This window comes from Oryzias latipes, chromosome 10 (genome assembly GCF_002234675.1).
Source record: "Oryzias latipes chromosome 10, ASM223467v1".
Classification (NCBI taxonomy): domain Eukaryota; kingdom Metazoa; phylum Chordata; class Actinopteri; order Beloniformes; family Adrianichthyidae; genus Oryzias; species Oryzias latipes.
Window position 1 is genome coordinate 3,282,966 of NC_019868.2, and position 20,018 is coordinate 3,302,983.

At 44.1% G+C, this 20,018-nt stretch overlaps 1 protein-coding gene across 4 annotated transcripts in view; it reads left to right on the plus strand.

The window, feature by feature from the left end:
- Positions 1–20,018, plus strand: part of slc44a1 (solute carrier family 44 member 1) — a 34,107-nt gene that overhangs the window by 7,132 nt on the left and 6,957 nt on the right. For all 4 annotated transcript variants that reach the window (XM_020701721.2, XM_020701723.2, XM_020701722.2 and 1 more), the window contains exons 3-14: positions 4,924–5,066; positions 8,853–8,989; positions 9,489–9,582; positions 9,663–9,832; positions 9,919–10,008; positions 10,080–10,243; positions 10,312–10,498; positions 13,755–13,923; positions 14,025–14,181; positions 14,254–14,337; positions 14,411–14,548; positions 15,969–16,205. In XM_020701721.2, coding sequence (XP_020557380.1) covers positions 4,924–5,066; positions 8,853–8,989; positions 9,489–9,582; positions 9,663–9,832; positions 9,919–10,008; positions 10,080–10,243; positions 10,312–10,498; positions 13,755–13,923; positions 14,025–14,181; positions 14,254–14,337; positions 14,411–14,548; positions 15,969–16,205 — 1,770 coding nt within the window. The remainder of the gene's footprint in view (positions 1–4,923; positions 5,067–8,852; positions 8,990–9,488; positions 9,583–9,662; positions 9,833–9,918; positions 10,009–10,079; positions 10,244–10,311; positions 10,499–13,754; positions 13,924–14,024; positions 14,182–14,253; positions 14,338–14,410; positions 14,549–15,968; positions 16,206–20,018) is intronic.

The following is a 20,018-nucleotide window of genomic DNA, read 5'->3' on the forward strand; positions in this document are numbered from 1 at the left end:
TCAGTTGTAGGACAGCAGTAAACAGGCAACACATGAAGAAATACTACAGTTGTACCACAAATTTATATTGTGAACTACTTCAGTGTTGTACGTTATAGATCCACTCCGATGAAAGTTATGTTTTTGGCGTTTTTATTATGTTCTTGTAGCATTTATCTGATTATGGAGAGCATATTTAAAGAAAATTAAGCTTAAAATTTTATTTATGAGTATGTCTTTATTGTAATTGTTGTGAATCAGGAGCAGATGAAAAAATGATGAGTGATAAAGCCTGTTACATACAATCAGCAGGCCACAGGCTCCCCTGCTCTGCTCCATTCTGATGCATCCACCTCCAGACAAATAGATCCATGATCGTCTTTGTTTTCCTCGTCTGAGCTGGAATCTGGATCTAAACTGTAGAGCTGGATAGATCTGATATTGATCACCATTTTGTTACACCGCTAATGTTAGGTTGGGGTTGTGAAGGGCTGTAAGCTAGCAGGAGAGAGTGTAAACACATGAAAGATGGAGAGGGACCAAGTCACATTTCAAAGGAACTCCTGCTGCTCAGCAGGAACTAAGTTCTAGAAAACAACACAGGATTTCTTTTAACATTTTTATGTTAAAATCAACAAAATCATAATGAAAGGTCCACTGGAAACACTATAACAAAAAATGATCGGAGTGGGACTTTAATGGACATTATTTACTGTATATTGAATACTGTAGTACTGTAATACTACTGCCTGACAGACCCTGTCATTCATAACCTTTTATTTAGTTTTAGACCCATTGATGTACTAGTTTACGCTCAGGACTACAGTAAAAGAGTGTGAACATTCATGCATTAGAGTCACTTGCAGTACTAGGCAAATAAAGTACTCACTTACATTGTATTACTATCTAGTGTGTGGTAGGACAGTGTTTGATGTGAGAGCTTGTCCGAGTGTTTAACTGAAGTGTTTCATACGGTGGCCCAGAAGGGTCACAACACAACACATTAACTTTACACACAACACATTAACTTTACACACAACACATTAACTTAACACACAACACATTAACTTTACACACAACACATTAACTCACAACACAACACAATAACTCACAACACAACACAATAACTCACAACACAACACATTAACTCACAACACAATAACTCACAACACAACACATTAACTCACAACACAACACAATAACTCACAACACATTAACTCACAACACAACACAATAACTCACAACACAACACAATAACTCACAACACAACACATTAACTCACAACACAACACAATAACTCACAACACATTAACTCACAACGGAAGTAAAGCTGCAATGGAAGTGCTTTTATTCTGAAATTTCCACTGGGCTGAGTGGCTAACTGCCTAACAGAAAGTAACGTCACAGTGAGCTGTGGAGGGAGCATGTTTCTTCTACAAGAGAAGCTACACAATGTTAACGCACACTCCTCCTCCGTGCTGCACTCACACCCCTCTCTGTGCTGCACGTGCTCCGCTCCTCTCCGTTCTTCAGCCCCCTCCTCTCACACTCACTCGGTCCCCAACACCCCCCACCCACCCACACACCCTCCCAGTCCCTGCACGCGCTCCTCTCCTTTCTTCCCCTCCCTCTTCCTCTCACACATTTGCACGCGGTCCCCAACACTTGACACGACAAATGTGGAGAGATCACTACTGTCAGGCTTTAATGAAAACAAATTTCTAAGAGGCGGGGCGTTGCACTCCCCCAACAACAGGTTAGAATACAGAGCCCGGTCCATTAAGCTCTGCCGTTCACGGAGCTTCAGTAGAACTCCAAAACCCACACGGCCTAACGTAGGCCGCTATTATATATTCATGAGTGGGAAAGAACCCGCTGAACCGACCCTAAAACCGCCCAAATTATGCATTTTTGACCGCAAATTTACACCCAAAACCGCCCAATCTAGCAACGCTGCTGCTAGCTTCTCTTGTAGAAGAAACATGCTCCCTCCACAGCTCACTGTGACGTTACTTTCTGTTAGGCAGTTAGCCACTCAGCCCAGTGGAAATTTCAGAATAAAAGCACTTCCATTGCAGCTTTACTTCCGTTGTGAGTTAATGTGTTGTGTTGTGAGTTAATGTTTTGTGTTGTGAGTTAATGTTTTGTGAGTTATTGTGTTGTGTTGTGAGTTATTGTGTTGTGTTGTGAGTTAATGTGTTGTGTTGTGATTTATTGTGTTGTGTTGTGAGTTAATGTGTTGTGTTGTGAGTTATTGTGTTGTGTTGTGAGTTATTGTGTTGTGTTGTGAGTTAATGTGTTGTGTTGTGAGTTAATGTGTTGTGTTGTGAGTTAATGTGTTGTGAGTTATTGTGTTGTGTTGTGAGTTAATGTGTTGTGTTGTGAGTTAATGTGTTGTGTGTAAAGTTAATGTGTTGTGTGTAAAGTTAATGTGTTGTGTTGTGAGTTAATGTGTTGTGTGTTAAGTTAATGTGTTGTGTGTAAAGTTAATGTGTTGTGTGTAAAGTTAATGTGTTGTGTTGTGATTTAATGTGTTGTGTGTAAAGTTAATGTGTTGTGTTGTGAGTTAATGTGTTGTGTGTAAAGTTAATGTGTTGTGTGTAAAGTTAATGTGTTGTGTTGTGACCCTTCTGGGCCACCGTAGTTTCACATGTTTCAGTGTTCATCTCAAAGTACCGTAACTAAGTACTCTGAGTAAATGTTTAGAAGTATTGTTCTGTCTTTAAATGGGTAAAGAACAATATGAGTTTTTTATATACTTGCATATATCAGGGGAGTCAACGTCATTTTCACTGAGGGCCACATCAGCATAGCGGTTGTCCTTAAAGGGCCAGATATAGCTTATACACTTAACTAAATGTAATGAAACATACATTTAACTACTCCTTAATGTTAAATTACTCATTATTCATTTATTCTAACTTTTTAAAGTGACAATTCCAGTTGCATAGAAAACATATGTTTGCTTGTTATTCTAGCATAAATCCTTTTACATTTGATTCTATCAGGTTAAGTTATATGGACAGTGTTTAAGTCCTCATGTTTAGTTGCCCAATCTGATATTTCAAGTACAATTCCCCCTAGATATGAATAAATGCAGACCAGTTTCTATTTTTTATTTTAAGAAATGAAAAACTTTTATCCTCTCACGGGCCACAGAAAATGACACGGAGGGCCACATTTGGCCCGCGGGCCTTGAGTTTGACACGTGTGATATAAAGGATCAGAGCAGAAAAGGCTGCTGAGCGGCTGAACCTTAAAGAACTCTCATGATACTTTAGATGGTTAAAAAAAGGTGGGGTGCACTTGGACAAACGCAGTTTTTAAATTTACCCTGTTCACACTCACACCTGGCCAGAGGACTCACCTGTGGTCAGAATACAAACATCATTAGATCCCATCCAAACTTACCTTGTAAGGATTTTTAAAAGCGGGTTTGAACCAAGACAGAAAGATTTGTTCTTACGAGCCAGGCTGGAGAACAAGAACAAAGTTCTCCTTTGTGACAAGAACAAAGCGGTGAGTTTGCTGTTTTGGGCTAAACTGAAGAGGTTTTTCTGCAGCTGCTGAGGAAAAGAACAGAGCTCAATGTGGAAGGCTGCTGGATCTGTCAGTCAAAATTTTAGACCCTCCCCCCTCTTGCAACACCACACCCACTTCTAATATTCAATCACTGCAAACCAGAAAAAAACATCATTCTTGCAAAGAGGAAGCTAGGAAGCAAGGAACCAAGCTAGGAAGCTTTGGCTAACAGCGCCCTGTAGTTTTACTTTGAATGTCTTCGTTAGGAAGAAGAAAAAATCACAATGAAAGACAATTCTCATTAACTTATTTAAATGGTTTTTTTTTCTAAAAAGCTTTTTCATGTTTTAGGTTTTGTGAAACATGTAAAAAAAAGGTTAAAAAAAATTGTGAAGTTGGAAATCTCGATGAGGTGCCTGTTTCTGTAGAGTCAAAAGAACAATTGTTTAGACCCTTTCAAAGGTTGATGCGTTAGACATGAACACAAGAAAGAAAAACCATCAAAGAGCAAAAATGTCAAAATGAAGTGGAGTTCAACTTAAACAGACATTCCTGTGATGCTGGAGTTCTGCTGCTTTGAGAAGAAATGGCAGCTCAAAGACAACATCATTCATTCATTCGTTCATTCATTCATTCATTCATTCATTCATTCGTTCATTCATTCATTCATTCATTCATTCGTTCGTTCGTTCGTTCGTTCGTTCGTTCGTTCGTTCGTTCGTTCGTTCGTTCGTTCGTTCGTTCGTTCGTTCGTTCGTTCGTTCGTTCGTTCGTTCGTTCGTTCGTTCGTTCGTTCCTTCATTCATTCATTCATTCATTCATTCATTCATTCATTTGTTCATTCATTCATGTTGGCTGCACATGAAAGACTAAAAGCCATCATCATGATTGACCTTCATCTGCCTGAATGGATTTGCTGTTTTATCTGGATAACTGACTGAATCCTTCACAGGTCATTCTGAAGGTTTGATTTATCTTTTCAGGTCTCATAACTGTGACTTGAAAAAAATGTTTGATGTTCAGGTGCAAACAGGAAGTAGACCCTGATTGGTCAGATCAGTCTCCCAGCTGGAGGTCAAAAGAGGAAAGAATGTGAATCAGTAGCTCACGCCTGCTCAAACAAACCATCGGTTGGTGAGATGCAGTCTGAGAGTGTAGCAGAATAGAAAGAAGATATAGAAGCACAAGTTTGATGAGCAGAGAAGAACCCAAACAGAAAGCTGATTTGGGAGTCATCCAGTGTTCCTCAGATTTTTTGGGTTCTTTTTTTGGTTCTTCCTGGACCTCATCCTCAGCTGAGTCCTCTGACGTTCAGGTGGTTCACTGAAGTTCTGACTCATGATTGGTCTCCCTGGCTCCTCCTCTGTGTTGTGATGTTGTTGCATGGCGGCTGATGCTGAGGCTCACCTGTGCGTCCTGCAGGGCAGCATCTGCGGCTTCACCATCGTCACCGGCGGCGCCGCTCGCCTGGTTTTCGGATATGACAGCTATGGCAACACCTGCGGCCAACGCAACGAGCTGATCGAAGGCGTGCGACTGAGTGGCCTCGACCACACCGACAGGAAGTGAGTGTGTGTGTTTGTACCGTCTGCATTGCAGGAATGTGTGGATGAACAAGAGTCATCGTTGTAGATCAGGCTTAGATGAACCCGGATTCCCTTTAACTCTTTATTTCTATTAAAAATGCAACAGATTCGATTCATGCTGATGTCCAACATGCTTCAAACACTGAAAATCAATCCCTTGGTTCTCTTTATGTAAAATAATTAATCTTTCTTATTTTAGAATAAATGTTGGATTTGTAATGTTTACACACACGCCCCATTTCTGCTGCTTCAGAAACAGCAGGTTGTTGTCTGTTTGAGACAGTCACTGTTGGTCATTTTGGTCCCATGTTCACAGAAGAACTTTATAAGTAAGACTTTTAAAGAACCACTTTGATGACAATCATGTTTTTTGCGTTTTTAACATGTTCTTGTGGTGTTTTTTCTCATGATGGAGGACATATACAATGAAATATACATATACATAGGAATACATATGCATACTGTTGGGTTAAAACAACCTGCAACATCTGAATTATAAAACAAAGAAAGAAAGACAAACAGACTGAGGTACCTTTGATGAGAAGAACGAACAGAGAATAATGCCCAGTAACAGTCTCTCTCCGCTCTGGCGCATATGCCTGTCGCCTCCCCTTTTATTAACTTTGTCGGGTTTCCCTAATTTACATATGCGCTGAGCTCTAAGGAGAGCAAACAGATAAGAACACAGCTGCAGCGCTAGCAGAAAACATTAATTGTTACATGTCCATCCGTTCACATTCTTCCCACATCATCTCTGGCCCTGCAAAGTCTTTTATCACGGATAAACTAACACAGCGTCCTTTGATTCAGGTCTGGAAGCAGATAACATGCTGATCTTGGGAAGACGCTAGGACAAGAATTTCACCTTCACCTCCCTGTGAAACAGAACTTGGACACAAACACTTCTGCAAACATGATTATATTACCTATATAGCTAGGTAATTCATAAAAGCAAATATGAGATAACTTATATGCATTTTCCAACAATATACAAGGATTATTAAGCCTAAAACTGCATTTTGGAATAATTGTTTTTTTCAAATCTTTGTGAGATCGTATTTTAGAAATATGCTTGGCAGGCCTCGAACTCCCAGTGGATGCATCTATCTTGTTTTGATGTGTCCACCTGCAGACAAATAGATCCATAAACGTCTTTGTTTTCCTCGTTTGAACTGGAATCTGGATCTAAACCGTTCACCTGGATAGCTCCAATTATTACTCGCCTTTTTTGTTGCACCGCTAATATTAGGTGGGGGTTGTGAGGGGCTGTAAGCTAGCAGGAGAGTGTTTGAGCCGACAGTCCCACCCACAACCCAGAGGTAAATTTCAAATGAACTTCTGCTATTCTGCAGAAACTATGTTCTATAAAACAACACGAGTTTATTGATTTAGGGTAAAAACTGCATAATTGTTATCAAAAGAACACTGGGGACGCTTTAAAAAAAAGATCAAAAGATGATTGGAGTGGGACTTAAAGTGATGAAAATACTTTTTATTGGCATTTTCTGCCACATGTAAAAACTGTCTCTAACAGATCCCATCAGACCTTTAAACTCAGGCAACATCAGTGGAATTAAAGAAAAAGTTCACGGTCCTGCAGCCTGCACTATATCCAGGCCTGTGACCAAATTCCCTCAGTTTTCCCTGACCCCTACAAAAACGACAAAGTGCCCCGGATTTTAATGTAATCTGGACACTATGCTCTCTACTTTTTAGTTTTAAACACTGAATATGACATCACCCATTTGTTGAAGTTAAATGTGAAGTTTTTATGAAGACTATTTATGAATCCACTGTGTTTTGAAGATGAAAACGTGGATGGTTCTTAAAAAAACATTTACTTCAAAGACAAATTGTTTAAACACAATGCATTGTGGCCTACATTCAGCAACCTACTGAGCATCAGTGCTCACTAGGTTTTTGCAGAGACTTCTAGGAAATTTTAGGGGAACCAGATTTTGGAATTGTAGATTCAGAGACCCAGACAAAAGTTAGTGCTCTAAGTAGTGAGGGAGTTTGGACAAAATGCAGGTGAATAACATACTTTTATAAACATGGATGAGGTCTGGGTCGACACCTATGGACAAAAAAGGTGATGAAGAAATGAGTAAAGTGCAGAAAATGTCTGATGGCAACATAATCACACTGTTGTGTTTTGTGAATCTGGAACCTGAACACACAGAGCCTTCAGAGTCCGCTGGGAGACTTTAATATGCTGACAGAAAGCTCTGACTCATCAACAGAGCTGCTTAAAGATGCACACAAACACACACGCACACACACAAGCACACACAGAGTCTATTTTTACCAGCAGCTCCACCTGCAGGACGAGTGGCTGATAAAAAATAGAGAGAAGATTTCAGAGCTACTTTTTTGCTCAGCTGAGATCTGGAGGATCTGCTGTGAAATCTTGATATTTGGACTGAGTTTGACTTACAGATCAATGACATCAAACACACTAAAACACGGACAGAAACTTACATTCAGCTGCATTGAATCATATTTTCCTGACAGATTTCAGTTTGTTCGTGTGGACCAGGGTCGGACTACCCTGGTCCACAGGATCCGCCGCCCTGTCTGGTTTCCAGCGCTCCCTGCTGATGACCTGGATCAGGTGTGTTCAGTCAGGATGAGGAGAAATCTGAGTCAGCTTATCAGCAGAGAGCGGTGCAGAGAGGACTGGAAAACAGGCAGGGTGGTGGATCTAGAGGACCAGGGTTGGGCAGCTCTGGTGTAGATGAAGGGCCTTCCTCTCACAGCATCGTCATCTTTGGTAAACCTCAGGGCTCTGAGTACTTTTATACTTTGTCTATTCATTCATCAGGTAACATTTTGAGGCTCACTGTTACCCTCATTGACCATCCTGAATCCTGTAAGGCCTGCTTTAGTTTATTGTGTCTTTAGAATCAGTTTCTGAACAGAAGTGGGTCAAATTTCTTACATTGTCTCCTCCAAGAGCTTTTTCTAACAAGGTCTAACTTAGACTCCTGTGTGATGCCACATGGTTGGAGTAGTCAGAGTTGCCACAATGCAGAGCATCCCAAAAGTGTCCTATAAAATAAAAAAAAGATTCCCCAACTATGTGGAAAACATTAAAACATATAGAAAATTGATGTTACACTAAATTGATCACAAATACACAAATGATTACTAATTTATGGTGGACTAAGAAAAGTATTGTGTCACATGAATTATTAGGGTTTTTAGGATTCTTATGGTCAGTTTTCTGTTTTGGCTCCCACGGCATCCCGTGAGTTTAGTGGCTCTCTGTGTCTGAAAGTAGGTCAAGCTGCGCTGAACAGAGCTCTGCTTCAGAGAAGCTTTCAGGGGAACCACAAAGTGGATCTGCTTTGTTTCAGCTTTTGGTGGGACCCAGGTTCTAGCAGCAGAGAGAGTTTACCGAAGATCTTCCAAGTCTTTCTGCAGCTCCCAGTGCAACTCCTGTGTGTAATTCTGTCACTGCAGGCTGAATATTTCCACTCAGTTGGGTATCATTGGCAAGGTTATGACTTAGTTTCATTGATTTAGTAAGTTACAAATCCCAAACCAAACTTTTTGTGATTAAATGAAAAATTCCTACCATAAAAATGTAAGCATAAGGAAGTTCTTTGACCCCAAAAATAGAATATTTTTTTTTTATGAATGAATATTGTATCTTTTAAGAGTAGAATTTGATAAACTGAATTTTCAAACCCAGCCTTAACACACATCACATACATCAGTGTTGGTTTCCTTTGTGCAGATGTGTCTTTCTATCTTCTGCAGGTTCGTCTTCTTCTTGGATCCCTGCAACATCGACATAGTTCAGAGGAAAATCAAGTCTGTGGCTCTGTGTGTGTCCCTGTGTCCCGCTGAGGAGCTGCAGACCTACCAGGACCTGAAGAGATTCGCCATGGTCAACGGTGAGGTCACCACCCCACAGGGTGAAGGGCTGTGGCAGCAGGGGCAGAGGTCTGATGGGAAATGTAGTCAGCAGGTGAAGGGGTCATTTATCGCGAGTCAGAGCCTTGTCTTGTTGAGGAAGCGGGCAGCTGTCTGCACGCTCGCCATCACGTCACCCTGATGACGGAGCGTCTGCAGGTCACACTGAACTGGGCGCGCTCAGAGCGTACAGTAACAAAGGCTGCATTACTGTCAGATGTATTGCTGGTGCCATGCGGTGGTCTGAGCCTCACTGTTAACTGCAGACAGAAACAGGACTGGATCATGTGACATCAGCTGCTGTCACCATTTGAAATAGGACAAAATTCAGGTGTAGCACCTGAGGCCCGTCACTGACTGACACCGGAACCAGCAGAACCTCTACCCCAGCGATAACAGCAGAAATATCTGTGATGATGGTGAAGATGATGGTTTTATGTCTCCTGTGATGAAGCTGACCTTTGTGTGTTGTTGTTTCAGGATCGGAGTTGTGTTCTTATGAGTTAGCTGCTCACAAATATCCCGGTCTCCCAGAGAGAATCGATAAATGTCCCAAACTTCCTGTTCCTCCCAGGTACCTCCACATCTGTCCTTTTCTGGACGTTCAGTCCATCGTCTGTCCGTCTCACAGCATCTCCATGTCTCGTTCCTCAGTAAGCCTCTGCCGGTGTTTAACCGCTGCACCCCGGTGGACGTCTCATGCTACGCCAAGTTTGCAGAGGCCGTGGTGACGTTTGTGGGCGACAGCAGTGTCTTGCACCGCCTGATCGCCGGCGTCGCCGCCAGTAAAGAGATCATTATCGGATTGTGTGTTCTCGCTCTGGGTGAGGACATCAAATGAGGTGTTTTGTCACTTCCTGTGACCTGCAAGGGCAAAGGCATCATGCTGTCCTCTGTCTCTGACATGCAGCTCTTTCCATGATCCTCATGGTGATCATCCGGTACATCTCGGCTGTCCTCGTCTGGATCCTCACCTCGTTGGTCGTTCTTGGATCCCTTGGTGAGGTCATTTCCTGTTCAGGGGTAACCCAGTGAGTCATGTCATGTGACCTGCCTGTTTTTGTGCATCAGCGGGGACCGGCGTGCTCTGGTGGCTCTACATCGACCATCGGCTGTACGGCAACGACACGTCCCCCAAACTACCGAAGGAGGCCAAGGAGGAGATGAAGGCGGAGCTTAGTGCTGACAGTGGGCAGGCTCTGCTGGTGTACGCCGTGTCCGCCAGTGTCTTCACCGTACGTATGACTGAGCGGCAGGGAAACCGGTGTTCGGCTGCAGAACTGAGCCCAGTGTTTGTGTGCAGATCATCCTGCTGCTGCTGATGCTGTTCATGAGGAAGCGGGTGGCGCTCACCATCGCTCTGTTCCATGTGGCAGGAAAGGTCTTCATCCACCTCCCCCTCCTCACCCTGCAGCCCTTCGTCACCTTCCTGGCTCTGCTGCTCTTCTGGATCTACTGGATCCTGGTCCTGCTCTTCCTGGGAACAAGTGGTTGGTCAAACATGGACTCTCTCTCTCTAACACACACAAACAAAAGCGTGTGCAGATTGTTTCAGTGTGAGAATGACCACTTTGTGTTCAGACAGCGTTAACACTGTGTTGCGTTTGGTTTGTTCAGGCTAATGAAGCTGTGATATGATAGGATTAGATGACGACAAGATGCAAAAACAAGAGATCAGAAGTTGCTATAATCTGTGATGTTTGGGCCAATGATGTCGTCTCTATGGAAGCTGCAGAGTTTCACCGCCTGTGGTCTCTTAAGCCTCGTCACAGTTCCTCAGTCCTATTCTGCAGCATTTGGAGAACAGATGCACCATGTTGTCATCAGAACGGGCCATATGGAGGTGGGGGTGGGGTGTATGAATCATTCTGTTCAGGGTTGCAGCATCATACCAGAGAAAGTACAGTATCAGTATTTTGACAACAAAACAATAGTTTTACGTTAGAACTACAATGTAGAGAATCTTCAGTTAACAATTACATGGAATCAAAATACTTGATTATCCCAGAGGTAAATGGCATTTTCAGAGAACGCCAATGCTCACATTTCAACGCAAAGATCAAAAAAGCTATGTTACAAATACATTCACTCAAGACATTAAATTGTGTTGATTTTTAGCTTTAAGAATTTTGAGCCAAACAGGAACAATCAACAGCAGAAGTCACCATTTGAAGTGATTGCTCATTATAATTATTTTTTCAGGACCATAAAATGGCTGGATTATGAAGCCCAGTAAGTGATTGGAGACTGTTACAGTCTATATTCATACATAAAGCATACCTGTGTATAGGGTACATTAAGAGAACCAAAAAAAAAAATCAGATGATGTGAAATGACTACACTACCCAGAATCCCTAAAAGGACAAGAGGTAGCTGATTAGTCACGGATGATGGGAGGTTTTGTATCCTTTGCAATGACCACTAGGGAGCAATAAACCATCAACTCATGTGATACTAAAAAATCAAATTTACTGTAGCGTGTTGTGGAGGGTGGGGTGGGAGGTATGTGTACGAATTAAGTGTTTGAATTTTATCAGAACCCCTGTTGTTAAAGTAAAATATGTCCAACACAAGAGGCCCTCAGTTCTCATCTGCCTGCCAGCTGTTGGACAGGACAAGTTAAAAACAAAAAAACAAAAAAAAAGAATTTTATCAGATCTCAAACTTCTGCATAATAGGAGTCTGCTTCTTTGTTTGACAGTTGATCAAAGCTCTCACTATGGCTTTGTTCCTCCTATTCAGCTGATTTTGGAACAATGTGTTCATTCTTAAATCTGTCTGCAGGTGGCACATTTATATTTACGTCAGGAAAAAGAGCTGCCTTGTATTTGCACCATTACTGTAAATAAAAGAGTAGCTGTCTAGGGGACCATGCAGGCTTTCAAAGGTGCAGTAAGACCTCTGTTTGAGGTGGTGGTGTGGCGGTACGTCATCTGGGATGGGTGGGGGTTTGGACTGGACATTGAGCATCCAGTCTAATGTCCACAGGGGATTCCAGACTCAGGCTGGAACTCTCTGTGGTCCTACCCCCTCTTTCTGACTGGTATCAAGTTGTCCAGGGGCTGGAGGTTCTCAGGCTCTTCTCCTTGGGGGTCCTAGGGGTCTTTACGGCCTGTGTTTTGGGGTCTGGGGTTCACATCATGGACTGTATATGAGAGCTGGACTGAGTGAGTGTGACGTCACCCATTAAAAATGTCTTACTTCTGTCTCCAACCAAATGAAGTCAATTTAGTCGCACCGAGTATTCTGCCATGTTGGAGCCAGATGTTGCCAGGAAGCAGGGATTGGGCCAAGTCAATTAGAGTCAACATTTCTATGGCAACCACTCTTGCCAATCAGGAGTGTGGAAGGCCGCCCCCGTACCACTTAAAAGCGCGCTGCAAAAAATGTGTCAAACTTTTTGAATGCTGGACATGAAAAAAAAAAGGTATGAGAGCCAGAATGATTATTCTGACCAATAGAATGACTGAGTAACAGCTGTTTATTTCTCTATAGAAGTCTAAGGGGTTTTGGATTCTTGAAACCAGCCAGTACTTCCTGTTTGAAACGCCGGGGGGAGGGGTCACTCAGTCCAGTTCTCTTATACAGTCAATGGTTCACACCCTCCCTTCTACATCTAGTACCATCATGGTGCATTCTAGGAAAGACCCATTCACCTGAACTAACCTGTCTGCTCCCCTCTGCAGAAACACAGTTGTTTATGCGCTTGCAGAAACACCTGATGAATGAAACACGTGTGTGTTGGTGCATGTATGTACTGTATGTGTAAAGGTGTGAATCTGGGTAAATATGCTGTTCGTGTTGGTATGTGAGTATGTAGATGCGTGATGCTTAATGCAGCCCTTCTGTGAATATTTATTTAGGAGTTTGTTAACGTCGTGCCTCTAACAAGCGTCAATGTCTATTTTTGAGCTTTTCTCTCTTGTTGAAAGGTTTTGTTTTCTGGTTGGCTGTTCCCTCCATCTCTTCACCTCTTTCTTCTCTTTATGTTTTCTCTCATTTTTCTGTCCAGTCCAGAGCTAAATTATAACAACAAAAACAAAACATAATTAAAGTTTAGACTCAAATACAAAGGAGTATAATAGAAGCCGAATTGTATGAATAGAATCTGTCCCAACCGAAAGATTCTCTGTTCCTGTTTGCTCAGCTGCTAAACAGGACAAACAGGAGAATCAAACCTTTTTTATTTCCTGTTTGAGTTTTATTTGAAGGTTTCAGTGGATTGTTGAAGTTTAGTCTGCACCCTGTTTCATACTGTTCAGACATTTTTAACAGTTTTTAAATGTCTTAAAGGTCTTGCCCCTTTTTATCCATCAGATCTTTTAGTAAAGCATGAACCCTCGCAGACCCTGAGATCCTCTGGCACTGGTCTTCTAACCATTCCAGCTGTAAAAACCAAAACCTATGGAGAAGCCTCTTTTCAGCACTATGGCCCCGTTTATGGAACAGTCTGCCAGAGGACCTGAGAGCCGCAGAGAGCATTAATGCTTTAAAGAAAAGGCTTAAGACCTATCTTTTCAACCTGGCTTTTAGCTAATCTTTACTACTTTTATTATTGTATTTATTTATTCATAGACTACTATTTCTAAGGGTTACCAAGCAGGTGAGCTGGATGAGAGCTTCACAGTTGAACAGTAGTTCTGCTGTGTGGGTTCAAATGTCATCATAGAACAATCTGATGAAAGTTCCTCTGAAGTTCTTTCTTTTTGATGTGTCTGATGTTTGACTTGGGTTCTGGTTACACAGGGAACCCGGAGCAGAACGAGGAGACAGGGCTGACAGAGTTCAGGTTGACGGGTCCTCTGCAGTACCTGACCTGGTACCATGCTGTGGGTCTGGTCTGGATCAGTGAATTTATCCTGGCCTGCCAGCAGATGACAGTGGCAGGAGCCGTTGTTACATATTACTTCACCAGGTGAGTCCAGACGAGTTGTGCTCCAAGCGGTTTGCTGATGAAGGTTCAGATGGAGGTTCTGGCAGATGGACCTGCATTCTAAAATCCCCTTTGTGTTGAAGGGACAAGAACCGGCTCCCAGTGACACCGATCCTGTCCTCGGTGCTGAGGCTGGTCCGGTACCACCTTGGCACAGTTGCCAAGGGATCCTTCATCATCACGCTGGTGAAGATCCCCAGACTCATTCTCATGTACATCCACAACCAGCTGAAAGGACGGGTACAGAAGCTTTTTCAGTCACAGAGTCCTTGTGGTTCTGCGCCATCATGTGACGTGCTGCCTGTTCCTCAGGAGAACGTGTGCGCCCGCCTCCTGCTGAAGACGTGCATCTGCTGTCTGTGGTGTTTGGAGAAGTGCCTCAACTATCTCAATCAGGTATTGCTGACTGCCCATCTCCTGGGGCCTCGTCCGGTTTCAGGGTCACTCCTTCTCCCTCTCCTTCTTCCAGAATGCATATGCAGCCACAGCCATCAACAGCACCAGTTTCTGCACGTCTGCACGTGACGCCTTCGTCATCCTCGTGGAAAACGCTCTGCGCGTCGCCACAATCAACGCCATCGGAGACTTTGTGCTCTTTCTGGCGAAGGTGAGGAAGTTCTCCTGCTGGATGGTGAGGAGGCTTGCTGTGTGGATGAGACAGGCCTCACATGTGAATGAAGGAATAACAACAGAAAGGGTTTCTTTTGGAGAATCCTTGTCAGAAGACTCGGGGGAATCTGAAATACTCACAAACAGAGAAACCTGTAACTATGGTGATGATACAAGACTAACAAGCAGGTGAAGATACTTTGTGGGAGTAACAACAGAGAACCTGGATGGGGAAAGCAGCTGTGAACGCCTAATGTGGAGTCGAGGGTGTCCGTACAAAACCGAGATAAACGATTACGTTAGGATCTTCCAGGAATTCTGGCTGAACTAATCCATGACTTGTTAGCTCAAAAGCTGAGTCTATGCTATTTTTGTCTGAACTTGGTTACCATGGAGAATTATTCCACGAGGTAACTATGGTCCAGAACAGGCTACCATCCAGAAGGAAGAAAGTCATTCTGAGTTTTGTTTTCGTTCTAACCGTGCTGCCTTATTTTGTTTATAAAGTACCACCAATGATAAAAAATATAATTTATGTAATTTTAACCAAAAATTTAAAAACCAAGCTCTTTAATTCAGACGGTCAGACAGATAACCTCTGCAGCCTCTGAATTTCTGCCGATAAAAACAAAGGTAAAGCTGCTGTCATGGCAACAGAAGTGATTGACAGGCCTTAAAAACACTCTGATGCGTTCAGGAATACTCATAAATGATAGAATGACATTTATACAGCTTAGCAGTTATGTGGATGTGACAGGAAGTCCAATGTCCAGCCCAGCAGACCAGGATGAACTAGAGCTAGGGTTTTTAACTAATCCTAGATGTTTTCATTCTTTTTTCATGCACCACCCCTTAGAACAGAACATCCAGGATGTCAACTATTTTTAAACATTTAAAGTTTTAAAACTTTAAAGACTGAAAAGAACAAACCAACTGATCGTCACGCAAAAGAAACAAACACGATTAAAGAAACAAATAAATATGATAAACAAATACACAACAATAAAACTCACTGCTCTGACGGCAGTGTAAGGTGTGGGGGGTGCAGCGTGACCCCTGACCTGGACAGGGAGCTCACCTTTTGCGAGCTCACTGTCCTGCTTTTTTTTTCCTGTGCAATCTTGCATGTTTTTATTTTTAAAGTTCACAGTTTTGCATCCTTATTGGCTGTTGATCAACCAATCACAGTCCAGAGTTGGTTTTAGTTGTATGTAGTTGATCAGGATGCGGTTGTTCTTTTCTGCTTGAGTCGACATCGTTCTGGTGAGCCCGCTCTGATCTGAATGAAACCTGCATTTAATGGTCCAGCGCGTTTTTATGTATTTATTTAAAGACGGGCCCGTCCAGCACAAAGCAGACCTGCGAACACTTTTTATAATACCTGGGGCTCAGAGCTCAAACTCTTCTCGTCTTCTCAGATCCTGATCATGACGTCGACGGCCTTCGCCGGTGTCCTCCTCCTGAACTACCAGCGGGATTACACCGAGTGGCTGCTGCCGCTCATCATCGTGTGTCTCTTCTCCTTTCTGGTGGCTCACTGCTTCCTGTCCATCTTTGAGATCGTGGTGGACGTCCTCTTCCTGTGCTTTGCCATTGATACCAAGTACAATGACGGCACGCCGGGGAAGGAGTTCTTCATGGACAAAGCTTTGATGGTGAGCCAACTTCATCAAAAACAACATGACAGTTCAGAGATGAGTTCAGTTTAACAACAGGCATCTTTGAATTGACATTCAATATGATAGGACAGCATAAGAAAATCATTAATGAACATATTCAAAATAAAATACAGTACAGTGATCCCTTGCTATAACGCGGTTTACTTTTCACGGTTTCGCTACTTCACGGATTTGCATCGCGCAATGTGTTCTGCATTCTGATTGGCTAAAAAGTCACTCTGCTTCTTCTCTACCTGTGCGTCAATAACGCTCATCGGCGGTTTCCCCGGCCGGTTGGCTGCCTCGGTCCCGTCGAGGCCTGACCAGAGCTCTTCTAGGGCCGGCGTTTGGGGGTGGGGGCCTGGGCTTGCTCCGGGGGGGGCTGGCGCTTTCTGGCTCCTCTCCCTCTGTGTGGGGTGGGTGGTGCTGGGCCTGGGGTGTCGGCGCCTCCGGGGGTGGGGCCCCTGGGCTGGGTGGGCCTGGCCCCCTTGCTGGGGGGGGGGGGGGGGGGGGGGGGGGCGGGGGACAGCTGTTTGACCACCGGGGGACAGTCTACCAGCTGTCCCCAACTTACCCCCTTCCTCATATAACCTCATAATAGGGTGAGGGGGTGGGGGGCTTAGCCTGCGAAGAGCCTTGGGGGGGGGGTTTACTAGGCAGTGGCCCCCCCTCCTATGGTTGCCGTATGGAGTGGGCCCCCCCTCTTTCGGTTTTATTTGCACCTTAGACATGTAGGGCCCTTGGTAGGGGGGGTGCTTGGACATCACTGCCAGCAAGCAGCAGATGTCCTCCTGGCACCCTACCCGCCAATTTTAACCGCACCTTAGACATTTAGGGCCCCTTGGTGGGGGGGGTGAGGGGACATCACTGTGAGTAATCAGGAGATGTCCCCTTAATGCCCTACCCGCCAATTTTAACTGCACCCCCCTTAGTACACACACCCCTCCCCCCTCAATATATACATCCCAACATAAACACACACACATGCACACACACACCCTCTTAAACACACATACACGCATACACATTTTGCAAGGAAGGTGGGACCTAGGACCATCTGTCCCCTGCCTCTTCCCTGGTGGGGGGTACGGGCCCCTTTGCAACGGCGGACGTGTCCCCGGGGTGCCGGCTTCCTGGGCCCGGCGGTGCTCTCTCCGCGCGGTGGGGGGGTTCACATTACATCTGAGCCGGGGGGTGTTGGTGTCCCTGGGGGGTGGGTTCTGGTCCTTGCTCCTGAGCGCTGGGCCCCGCCAAATTTCCAACTGTGGCCGAGCCTGGTCGGGCCATATTTACAACACCCCTTGTGGGCCCTCTTTTTTCCCCGGGGTTCCCCCCTCCTGGGCGGGGGCGGCGGGCCCCTGCCTTGCTCCTCCCTGGACCAACCGTGGGCCGGGCGGATGGCTGCCTGGAGTGCGGAGCGGGTCTCCCTTGGGGGGTCCTGGCTCGTACCTGGGGTTGGGGCGGGGGGATGCCCAGAACTCCTGGGTGGTGGTGGGGTGCTCGTCTGGGGCTGTGGGCGTCCCTCTCCGGTGGGGCCCTGCGTTGGGTTCTCCCGGCGCGGCGGGGGGGCTGTTCTCCTGGTTGGGCTGGGGCGGCCCTCTCTTTCCCTCCGTGCCTCCCTGCTCTCTGGCTCTGGGGGCCTTGCGGCGGTCCTGCTGGCCCTGGCCTGTGTGGCGGGCTTGGTCGCCCGGGCGGCGGTTGTTTCCTGCCGGTTTCCGTGTGGCGTGGGGGGGATTCCGGCTGCCGCTGCTGCTGCGGTGGGGGTCTTGGGGTGGGGATGGCTGGGCGCTCTCCCTCCTTCTTTACACATTCCACCATCCATTTTAGAAGAACATGAGCACTCACCTGAGCACAGGTGTTAGCTCACCTTTGCACTGGCGGTTTGCGTGACTGAATGACTGAAATGTTTCACACTAGTTGGTTTTAAGGCATAAGTATGCGTGTGAGCACTATCTGTTTTGTGTACATGTCGACAGATGGACATTTTTGCAGCTAGCAGGTGTGTTTGACACTTGGGTGTGTGTGTGGACAGGCTCCGCCCTTTTTGCACTGCATTTGAGCCTTACCATGGTGATTAACAACCAGTAAACTTGTTGCTTTATGCTGCTTCATGGTCTTATCCCCCTTCCCCTCCTACTATCACCCTCCTTCCCCCCCTCTCTCTAACGTCCCTCTCTCTTCTTCCCCTCTTTCCTTTTCCGTCCGGTCCAACACCAAAGATCTTCAAACATGTTTGAAATTAATAAAGTTTGGCCTCAATTACAAAAGGGGTTTATTCAGACATACCTTTGGTTTGTCTGAAGATTAATAACCCCTCTTGTTAAAGTAAAATATGTCCAACACAAGAGGCCCTCAGCTCTCATCTGTTTGCCCAGCTGTTGGACAGGACAAGGTTAAAAAAAAAAAAAATAAAAAAAATAACGCTGCAGTTTAATAGGTACACGTACGTAAAACAGCTTTCCAAATTAACAGCACGTACGTGCAAATTCTCTTGCAATTTCGAGTTTCTCTAAAACCCATAGAAAAAGAGCAACAACTGCCTATCACTATGTTCTTCTCCAGAACAAACACAGCTGCACCGCGGGCATCAAGAAGAAAACACTGCAGAGTGGAGTCAGGATGCAGCGGCTCTGTCTGAAGAGCAATGAAATACACCTGTCAATATTTGTCCCACTGTACTTTGTATTTTTTTCATAATTGTTTTTTATATTTTCTCCATTTTATACAATTACTCGGGTTGCGGTGGGCGGGGCTAATCTCCGCGATTTGAAGCCTTCTGACTGTTCACATTGATGATTAAAATTATTATTTGACAGTACAGAGTTATTTGTTGAAAAAAAAAAAGTTTCTAAAGGACTTTTATTTGTGAAACAAATGCTTGAGCCTGTAAAATGGTTTGTTCTTTCTTTTCAATGTATAATAGAGTATTTAATTGTATAATAATTGAAAAAAAAATAGAGGTTTCTACTTCACAGATTTTGCCTATCACGGGTTCTTTTTGGAACGTAACCCCCGCGATAAAAAAGGGTTTACTGTATTCCCTCATTTATTGCACGCTTACATTCCATAAATGACCTGCAACAGGTGAAATTCACAAAATAACAGATGTTTCAAGGCTGCAGGCAAGCAGCCCCGTGACCCCGAAAGGGATAAACGGAAGAAAATGAATGAATCAATGTAACAGGATAAAAATTTGGCATTTTAGCTTATTTTATTTCTAGGCACCATTTCATTTTTTGCTATGAGTCCACTTAAGCTCCATAGGATCATTTAAATTAAATGATAAATTAGTTGTCTCCTGAACTTATTGTAGCAGCACATGAAAGAAGCCTTTAGCAATACTTTGGCTAAACTAGTTTAAAACAAGTTACATAAAAAGCAAAACAGCTACAGCTGCAAACAGTTTTCACTAAGCAGATTCTCCCACTGACGTGGGAACAGACAAAAAGTGCTTTAAAGATGCAGATGTTGAACTTAAGTCTGACAGAAGCAAAGAAGAAACTTTGCCATCTACGTGTTTCTATCAAAAGCTGTCATTTATTGGAGACGTGGCATTTAGAACCAACAAGAAGAAATTCAGTTTGAAACCAGTTTAGTTCAGGAAAACTATAGGAAGTTGAGATTTATCATTAAAGTAAAGAGTCCGAGATGTAATGGAACTTATTTTCTGTAATGTAGAGATGGATGTGATCAGCAGAAATAATTTCTATTATTTTAAGATTATTGACAAATAATTTGATAAAAAGAAGCAGCCCCAGGACAGATCCCAGGGGAACTCCTCTTCAAACATAGGAAGCCTTCACGGACTTT